The 10,627-nt window shown below is 45.6% G+C and overlaps 1 protein-coding gene across 1 annotated transcript; it reads right to left on the reverse strand.

Annotated features, from left to right (window-relative positions):
* Window positions 1-6,165: 6,165 nt before the first annotated feature.
* Window positions 6,166-7,098, reverse strand: LOC140076106 (olfactory receptor 2K2-like). Its single transcript, XM_072122611.1, has one exon. It carries the CDS (start codon window positions 7,096-7,098, stop codon window positions 6,166-6,168), a length of 933 nt encoding a protein of 310 aa, XP_071978712.1.
* Between the last annotated feature and the right edge of the window lie 3,529 nt (window positions 7,099-10,627).

The following is a 10,627-nucleotide window of genomic DNA, read 5'->3' on the forward strand; positions in this document are numbered from 1 at the left end:
AGAGTGCCCCCATGTAGTATAAAATGCATATAGAGTGCCCCCATGTAGTATAAAATGCATACAGCATCCCCCCATGTAGTATAAAATGCATACAGCATCCCCCCATGTAGTATATAATGCATACAGAATATCGCCATGTAGTATAAAATGCATACAGCATATCACCATGTAGTATAAAATGCATACAGCGTCCCCCCATGTAGTATAAAATGCATACAGAATATCGGCATGTAGTATATAGTGCATACAGCATATCGCCATGTAGTATAAAATACATACAGCATATCGCCACGTAGTATAAAATGCATGTAGTGTATCGCCATGTAGAATAAACCGCATACAACGTGCCACCATGTAGTATAAAATGCATACGGAATACATATATACACATATATACACATACACATCACTTACATATACGCATCAAATACATATACACATACACATCACATACATATACACATTACATACAAACATGACATACATATACACATATACACACATATATAGACACATCACATACATATACACGTATATATATATACATTACATACACACATCACATACATATACACATACATATATACACATATATATATATATATATATATACATACATACATTACATACACACATCACATCACATACATATAAACAGATAAACTTACTTTATTTTCTTTTATTTTCCAGGAAGGTTCTCCAGGAGGAGGGGGGAGCGGAGGAGGCCGGGAGCGGAGCAGAGTGGAGGAGAGGGGGAGGACGGAGTGGAGGAGGGGGGGACGGAGCGGAGGGGGGGGGCGGAGCGGAGGAGGGGGGAGCGGAGCATAGCGGAGGAAGCGGAGATGAAAGGGACAGAGGGAGCGGAGCGGAGTGAAGGAGAGGGGGGAGCCGAGGGGAGGAGGGGGAGAGCGGAGATGAACGGAGGAGAGCGGAGATGAAAGGGACAGAGGGAGCGGAGCAGACAGGTGCTCAGGAAGATGTGGCGGCCAGCGGGTAAAAGGATGTGCCGGCTGGCGGGAAAGAGGATGTGCCAGCCGGCATGCAGGGGGGTGTGTCAGCCTGGGAGGGCGGTCAGGTGGACGACAGGACAGGCCGGCGGGCGGCAGCAAGGTCCGGTTGGCGGCAGCACGGGTGGGGGTTCCAGCGGCAGTATAGGCAGACTGGCGGGTGGCAGCATGGACGGCCAGGCGCACAATGCCGCCCCCTCGTCCAGCAGGTGGCGCGCCGCCTGAGGCAAGATTCTCAACTCGCCTCATGGCAGGTGCGCCCCTGTGTGGAGGTGTCAGCAACATGGAAAGCCCCAGAGTGGCACAATGACAGAGTGTGGAGGTGGCGTCAGCAGCAGCAGGAGCCCACAGAGTGTCACAATGATAACAGAGTGTCACAATGATAGAGTATTGAGGTGACAGCAACATGGAAAGCCACAAAGTGGCATCATGACAGAGTGTGGAATTGATGGCAACATGGTAAGCCACAGAGTGGCACAATGATATTGTGCATGTGGCATCAGCAGCAGGAGCCCATAGAGTGTCACAATGATAGAGTGTGGAGGTGGCAGCAACCTGGTAGGCTACAGAGTGGCACAATGATATAGTGTGGTAGTGGCAACATAGCAGGCCACAGATTGCCACCTGACAGATTGTGGAGGGGGCAAAAAATTCCAGTCCCTGGTAAAGATGGTGGGAGGCAGATGGAGCAACTGGCAGCAGATGTGTGGCATCAGGCGGGTGGCAGCATCAGAATAGTGGCTGAGGCAGGTAGTTAGAATCCAGACTCATTTTTCAACATTTGGGGGAGGCATCATGGCTGATCTAATCTGATGCATAAGGCATTAGTGTGTTGAGATCCTGGCTGATCCAAGCCTGATTCATCTCTCCACATTGTGGGTGGACATGTCCTGCTGCTGCTGGTGGCGGCTACCCTCCTCACTAGGTGGGTGAAGGAAGTTGCTCATTAAGAACTCCAGACTTAAGCTGCTGCTGATGGAGATGCTACTGCTCCTAACCCCCCCCCCCCCATCTCCCCACAGCAGCCGTGGCAGTAGTACATGAGCAATGGCTGCCAGGAATCCCCTGGTCAGACTTGACAAAGGATGGACAATGGTGCACAAAGGCAGCGGCCAACTGTCTTTTCAGTATTTCTCTATAGTACGACAATTGTTCCTCCCTCTTGGCAGATAGAAAAAAATCACCCATTTTTGACAGGTAGCATGGGTCCAAGAAAGTGGAGAGCTAAAAGTCATCCCTATGCCAGATGTTTTCTATTCGGCTGTCACTAGTTAGGCAAAGCAGCATGCTGCTGCCATCTGCACAAGTGACTCTGAGGGACTCATGGCCTCCATCTCCACTGTATACTGCCACAGTGCTTTCGGGTCATCTGAATCATCTTCTACCTCGTCCAGGAACTCCTTCTCCTCTTCTCTTGTCACCTGAGTGGTAAAATGCCTGATTTCCCCAGACTCTGCTTGTGCTCCAATCTACTCCTCCTCCAGTTCAGCCCCCACCGGACTCATGTGGCCATGAGATGTAGTCGCCACTTCTCCAGTGCCCTGACCAGACAGATTTTCCAGCATGAGTTCCAGGACATGAAGCAGTGGAATGACGTTATTCATACCACAGTCCTGGCAACTGACAAATAACGTGGCCTCTTCAAAAGGCCTGAGCAAATGGCAGGTGTCACGCATCAGCTGCTAGTGGCTGACATCAAAGTTACACAGGGAAGTAATCATTAATGGCTTTTCTCTGTTCATACAGGTGGTATAACATATGGAGGCTGGAATTTCCAATGGGGGAAAACATCGCATATCAGACTATGTTGGGGTAGGCCATTCTGCTGCTTCAACTCGAGAAGGGTGTGCTTGGCTTTTTAGAATGTCTTGCAGATGCGTGGAAGACTTGACCATATTGAACACGTGAGCCATGCAGGGCACATGGGCCATCCCTCCTCAGACACCATGTTCCTCCCATTGTCTGTCACCATGGTTCCAATTTTCAGTTGTCGCGGAGAAAGCCACAGAGTGATTTCTTCTTGCATGACGCGGAGTAGTTCCTCTGCTGAGTGACTTTGTTCCCCCAGGCAAACCAGGTGTAGAACTGCTTAACACCACTGTGCCCTGCACATGTGGTATGATGGAGCAGCAATTAGACTTGGGGAGGCTGAGATGGTGGTGGAGAAGGAGGGGGGAGGCAGACACTGGCGCATGAGCAGCAGTTTGACAACGTGGAGGAGAAATAGGCGTATCCTGTTCAAGTTATTGGTGTGGCTGGGTGGAAAACGCATTCACCCAGTGGGCAGTAAAGGACATGTACTGGCCTTGACTGTAGTTACAGCTCCACACATCCGCGCACCTTGGAAGAAACTGACTGGCCTACCTTCTGTTCTACATATTTGTGAAGGGCTGGCAGTGCCTTTTTGGAAAAAAAATATTGGCTTGGAACTCTCCACCTCGGTTCCACACAAGCCATTCGTTCTCTGAAGGGTGCAGAGTCCACAACTTGGAAAGTGAGGGACTGCAGTACCAACAACTTGGGCAGGAACACGTTCAACTTCTGTACCTTAGGATGGCTGGACGCCTACAGTTGTCTCTTTGTAATCGTCTCTTTGTAATCGTCCCGTGCAACGACTGCTGGCACCATGCGTAGCAAGGAGGAGGAGCATCTCGACCGGGAGATGATGTCAAAGACAAACAGCTCTCTTCGGCAGAGGTGCTGGAGCCTTAACTGGCTGAAATGGCATGTTTGCCACTAGGTGCTGCTGCTGTTGCGGCAGGAGGACCTCCACATCTGTTCCATGTTTCTCCCAGGCCATTGGATGGTGATGCTGCATATGTTGACGCAAAGCCCTGGTGCCAACGTTAGCTCCCTGGCCACACTTCACTTTCTGCCCACAGATTCTACAAATACACACGCTCGGTTCCTCTGGTGTCTTAACAAAAAACTTCCACACCACCGTGGTGGTGATTTTACTGCCAACATTCTGCACTGAGTGACTACTAACGCCGCTGCCTCGCTGAGCCCCTGTACCACTGCTTACTTGGACTTGCGAAGCAGGGTTTGTACCCCACTGCCATTTGGCTCCTGTCCTTGCACTGCTGCCACCCTGCTGACTCATGGCCACAGTAGCGACTTGCTGCCTGCTTCGCTGCCTGACATGCAAGCTGACACTCTCTTCGCCCAACAATGATGATGAATCCCTGGCTTCACCCGGCTCCCAAGTGTGTTCGGCTGCATCATCATCGATTTGTGTTTCCCTGTCACTGATATTCTCCTCAACAGTCTCAGTATGCACTATGTTGATTTACATGGACGGACTTTATCTACCAGAAAAACTTGAAATTTGGGGTATACAGAAGCACAAGAACTAACACCCTGGGATACGAGCAGAAATCACTACAGAAACTATGTGGATTTTACATTGATTTCTTCCTATTCACTTCAGCAACAAAAAGAACTGCTATTTGGGGTATACAGATCCCCCAGAATGGACACTCTGGGATTGGAGCAGAAATCAGTACAGAAAGTATATGTATTTTACACTGATTTCTTCCTATTCACTTCAGCAACAAAATAGAACTGCTATTTGAGGTATACAGATCCCCCAAAACGGACACCCTTGGAGCAAAAATAACTACAGCATAATACAGTACAAGCAGCTGGACTCTACAGGCAGCACATGCAGTGTGAAGAGGCGAGATTGAAAATAGCTGTCTCTTTTTTATAGGGCTGCGTGACATCACATAAGCCTGCCTGTCGCTGATTGGCGTACAGGTCTGCCCATGTGATCAAGGGTGTTCCTTTCTCCTTCCCAGAGTTCTCTGTTCCATGTAACACCTTGTGCTCGTGCCCATTTTGGTAATAAAGGAGAAAATAAAAATCTTTGTTCCCATGAATCACCGTAAACTTCAGATTTTACGGTGACGAATCAAAGTTTTCCTGAAATTCTAACCAAATTCCGATTAGCCTGTGTCTCCTTGTGCATTCTTCCTCTCCTCCACACCATTCTCACCCCTCCCCTACCTGCTTAATAACCATGACAGGAAGAGGTGAGGGGAAGGGAGCTGCATGAGTGTAGAGTTTGGAAGAAACTGACACAAGCATACCCAGGCTGCAGCTGCCCCTCCCTGTGACTCACCACTCGCTGCTGGCAGGGAGCCAGATAATGTGGATTAAATTGTGCCCAGTTCCTTTACACTTTGTTGATTTTACCTGTATCCTTATACATTTTAACATTTTCTGCTATTGTGTGCATCCGACTCTGCTATGTTTACTCAACCTCTGTCTAGTAATTTGATTTTGTTCTTTTATAGCTCTTTTGAATTTGGCCCGTTTTTGTCCAACTCTGCTTTTTTGTCCCTCAATGTCCTTGTGTGAACACTGGTATGTTACTTGTCTGTGTTAGCAGATTACTTATGGGTGGGTTCACCTTTATTAGGGCATTATATCTGCTTTAGGCAGGGCCGTAGCCTGTAGGGTCATTGCAGGATGAGTTCACCACCACTTACCCACTCTGACATCTTGCACCAAGTCTGGTTGTGGCTGTGCTGTTTGCTAGTCAGGTACCTGATGCCACCTTATTCTTTTAAACTACATTTGAGATAACAATATGTTGTACACATATAAGTCTGTACACACAAATATATATATATATATATATTGAGCTATATAAGGGAACCAGCAACAATTAGTGAGAAAAAATATTATTTATTAGAAGGGAGGAGCAGTTAACTTCTGTTTGCTGCAGTGCTCCAAGTGCCCAAAGGTCACGTGTTACTTACTCTTGATTCCCCTAATGTGGCTTCTGGCTACGAGCGGCTGCGCGCCGAAGATGGTGAGTAGGAGGAGAAAATAGGCTACTGGGGCGTGGAGTAGCCGCCTCGTGTAACCTCAGTAGCCGCATAATAAAATTAGCATAAAAGTTTGATAAAAGTTCCCAAAAAAGTGCGGGGACGTGAGGATTAGCCCTTAAAAGGGATATCCTCACGTCCCATTGATCCACCTACCACCCGATCTACCTTTATACCTATAAAGGTATACCTATAAAGGTAAAGGTATATTGTGGTGGTAGGTTCCCTTTAAGTAAATATTGTCTTCAAATAGAAACTTCCAAACATTGATGGACTGAATGTCTCGAGTCTCCAAAATGAGAGCTTGTCCCATCTAGGTAAAACTAGTCCTCTTCATTGACTTTATACCCAAAGAGTCTCAGTATCGCCCTTTTCACATCTTTATTCCTCACACTGTATATTAGAGGGTTCACCATGGGGGTAATGATAGCAAAAAGGATGGAAAGGGCAAGATTGAAGACTTGTGAGAGGTTTGGATCTCTCAGTGGTGGCGTCAGATACATGGCCAACCAGGTGCCATAATACATGGTGAGGATGATAATGTGGGACGAGCAGGTGGAGAAGGCCTTTTTTCTTCCATCACTAGATTTAATTTGTAAGATAACAACAATTACTCGGGTATAAGATATTATACAGAAAAGAAAAGGCCCAAAGCCAAATATTACAATACCTATTGAGGTAAAAAGCAGAAAACCAACAACGGGGCAAGACATTTTGGTGAAAGCTTTAAAGTCACAGAGGAATTGAGGGACTTTATTAGAAAACAGAGGTATATTAGATGCCATCAGCGTTGATGTGATTGAAGTTATGCATCCTGCTAGCCAAGCAACCACTAAGAATAGGATACAGTTCTTCTTACTCAATACACTGTGATACTTTAAGGGGTTACAAATGGCGACGTATCGATCATAAGCCATAATGAAGAGCAGGAGGTCCTCTGTAGTAGCCATTTGACCAAAGAAGTACATCTGGGTGAAGCATTGGCTGAATGATATAGTATAGTTATCACTCAGTAACATGTGGACCAACTTAGGGACTGTGGATGTCATGTAGCAAAGGTCAACAAATGACAAATTGCAGAGGAATAAGTACATGGGGGTGTGTAGGTGCGGATCTCTGTAGATCACTGTAATGGTGGTGGAATTCGCTATCACTCCGATTAGGTAAAGTAAGACATAAAACGTAGATGAAGTCAATGGATTCTTAGAGTATGTTGAAAATGTCAAAATGAAGAAGTTATAGGTGAAGTTCTCCATAACATTATGGATGTTCTCACATCATTTCTGTGTAACTTTGAATAAAATCACTTCATGAAATTTAATGACATAAGGAGGCAAACAATTGAGCAATTCCTATAGAGATAAATCCATAACAACAGATGGGATGTGGTCAACGAAACAGTAGACCTCTACCGAACTATAAAAGGAGCAACTTCCGCCGGCCAGGTGAATATGACCACTCTAACCCCTCCGATATCTTTCAAATAAGCCAATTCTTTTCAGAATAACTGAAAATATCCAATTGCTCCTTAAATCTGCATCTAATATATATGTTTACTAAAATGAATGGATTTTTAAAAAATATTGGGGGACATTAATCATAGTTTGTTAGACTGCTTTTGACGTCTCTTTAATTTGGTGCATTTATGCACCATTTTCCGGCGCACGGCAAAGTCCGGCACTTAGCGGTTTTGAGTCCCTGCTCCTTATCAGACTCACTGAGTGGCTGCTAAAAATGCAAAAAAGGTGCAAAAATGCCCCTACTCTGAGCAGCTGCACTTCAAAAAAACTTCCCTTTTCATTACTAAAAACAAAGGTTTTCGTTTGCCAAATGAAGAATTCCCTCTATGCAACATGGAAAATACTTCGGAGCAGTTTAAAAATGTAAAATTTCTCCAGTAACGACTTCATCATTGTCTATGGGATCATCTCTGGGAGTGATTATTGTCTTATTGTACAGATCTGAGAATATTATCAGTCTCCATTTCCTGTACATTATAATAAAAAAGGCAAAGACTCATTTCAGCAAGAATTAAAAAAAAAAAATATCTGTAACTTTTAGTCCCTTCAGTTACATCACAATGAGGTCCGGACATTGTACAAGCTGAGACTTTATGTGCAGAGAAGAAGCCCTAAACGTTCTGTCCCATTTTTTGTATCTCGTTTAGAGATGAGCGAACATGCTCGTCCGAGCTTGATGCTCGGTCGAGCATTAGGGTACTCGAAACTGCTCGTTGCTCGGACGAATACTTTGCCCGCTCGAGAAAATGGCAGCTCCCGCCGTTTTGCTTTTTGGCGGCCAGAAACAGAGCCAATCACAAGCCAGGAGACTCTGCACTCCACCCAGCATGACGTGGTACCCTTACACGTCGATAGCAGTGGTTGGCTGGCCAGATCAGGTGACCCTGGGATAGACTAGCCGCTGGCCGCGCTGCTCGGATCATTCTGTCTCTGGATGCCGCTAGGGAGAGAGCTGCTGCTGGTCAGGGAAAGCGTTAGGGTGTTCTATTAGCTTACTGTTAGGCAGGAGTGATTCTCAAAGAACCCAACAGCCCTTCTTAGGGCTACAATAACGTTCTACTTTTTTTATTTTAATTTGCATCTTTTACCATTTTGTGAGGAATTAGCAGGGGGACTTGCTACCGTTGTGTTTAGCTCTTAGTGGCACACATATCCATAGCAAAGACCGAAGTGGGAAAATTCAGTAGGGGTTGGATTTCTATTAGGCAATAACTCAGTGTCATCTCATCTGGCATAGTAGTGTGCTTCCTTTGATACTTGGCTAGAAAATAGCCATAGGAGAATACAAACAGCTTCTTGAAGCCTACAGTAGCGTTCTATATATTTGATTTCTGGTTGATCTGCTGGTGGCTTTAGTTTCTGCAGTGCATGTACTTGCCAATTCTGAGCAATTTGTAGTGAGACTTGCGACCGCTGTGTTCTGCGCTTAGTGGCGCACATATCCATAGCAAAGGCTGAAGTGGCAAAATTCAGTAGGGGTTGGATTTCTATTAGGCACTAACTCAGTGTCATCTCATCTGGCATAGTAGTGTGCTTCCTTTGATACTTGGCTAGAAAATAGCCATAGGAGAATACAAATAGCTTCTTGAAGCCTACAGTAGCGTTCTATATATTTGATTTCTGGTTGATCTGCTGGTGGCTGTAGTTTCTGCAGTGCATGTACTTGCCAATTCTGAGCAATTTGTAGTGAGACTTGCGACCGCTGTGTTCTGCGCTTAGTGGCGCACATATCCATAGCAAAGGCTGAAGTGGCAAAATTCAGTAGGGGTTGGATTTCTATTAGGCAATAACTCAGTGTCATCTCATCTGGCATAGTAGTGTGCTTCCTTTGATACTTGGCTAGAAAATAGCCATAGGAGAATACAAACAGCTTCTTGAAGCCTACAGTAGCGTTCTATATATTTGATTTCTGGTTGATCTGCTGGTGGCTTTAGTTTCTGCAGTGCATGTACTTGCCAATTCTGAGCAATTTGTAGTGAGACTTGCGACCGCTGTGTTCTGCGCTTAGTGGCGCACATATCCATAGCAAAGGCTGAAGTGGCAAAATTCAGTAGGGGTTGGATTTCTATTAGGCACTAACTCAGTGTCATCTCATCTGGCATAGTAGTGTGCTTCCTTTGATACTTGGCTAGAAAATAGCCATAGGAGAATACAAATAGCTTCTTGAAGCCTACAGTAGCGTTCTATATATTTGATTTCTGGTTGATCTGCTGGTGGCTGTAGTTTCTGCAGTGCATGTACTTGCCAATTCTGAGCAATTTGTAGTGAGACTTGCGACCGCTGTGTTCTGCGCTTAGTGGCGCACATATCCATAGCAAAGGCTGAAGTGGCAAAATTCAGTAGGGGTTGGATTTCTATTAGGCAATAACTCAGTGTCATCTCATCTGGCATAGTAGTGTGCTTCCTTTGATACTTGGCTAGAAAATAGCCATAGGAGAATACAAATAGCTTCTTGAAGCCTACAGTAGCGTTCTATATATTTGATTTCTGGTTGATCTGCTGGTGGCTGTAGTTTCTGCAGTGCATGTACTTGCCAATTCTGAGCAATTTGTAGTGAGACTTGCGACCGCTGTGTTCTGCGCTTAGTGGCGCACATATCCATAGCAAAGGCTGAAGTGGCAAAATTCAGTAGGGGTTGGATTTCTATTAGGCAATAACTCAGTGTCATCTCATCTGGCATAGTAGTGTGCTTCCTTTGATACTTGGCTAGAAAATAGCCATAGCAATAGGATAGGATTGTTTGGTTCTAAAAACTCAAAAAAAAACAAAAAACACAAAAAAAAACAAAAAACACAAAAAAACACAAAAAAAAAAAAAAAAAAGTAAAAAAAAAAAAAAAGTTATAACTCTCATTTTAAAAATGTTTAACCCCAGGGCTAGGGGTAGAGGACGAGGGCGGGGACGTGGGCGTCCAACTACTGCAGGGGTCAGAGGCCGTGGTCCTGGGCGGGGTGAGACACCACCTGCTGATGAGGGAGCAGGGGAACGCCGCAGAGCTACACTCCCTAGGTTCATGTCTGAAGTTACTGGGACTCGTGGTAGAGCACTGTTGAGGCCAGAACAGTGCGAACAGGTGATGTCGTGGATTGCTGACAATGCTTCGAGCAATTTGTCCACCACCAGTCAGTCTTCCACGCAGTCCACCCATGTCACCGAAATCCCCACTCCTCCAGCTCCTGCACCTCAGCCTCCTCCCCCCCAGTCTGCCCCCTCCCAGGAAAATTTGCCATTTGAACCGGCATACTCTGAGGAACTGTTTTCTGGA

The sequence above is a fragment of the Engystomops pustulosus genome, chromosome 8, assembly GCF_040894005.1.
Source record: "Engystomops pustulosus chromosome 8, aEngPut4.maternal, whole genome shotgun sequence".
Lineage (NCBI taxonomy): Eukaryota > Metazoa > Chordata > Amphibia > Anura > Leptodactylidae > Engystomops > Engystomops pustulosus.

Excerpts from the sequence above, each read along its gene's own strand:
- LOC140076106 (XM_072122611.1), bottom strand. The coding sequence starts at position 7,098 with ATGGAGAACTTCACCTATAACTTCTTCATTTTGACATTTTCAACATAC.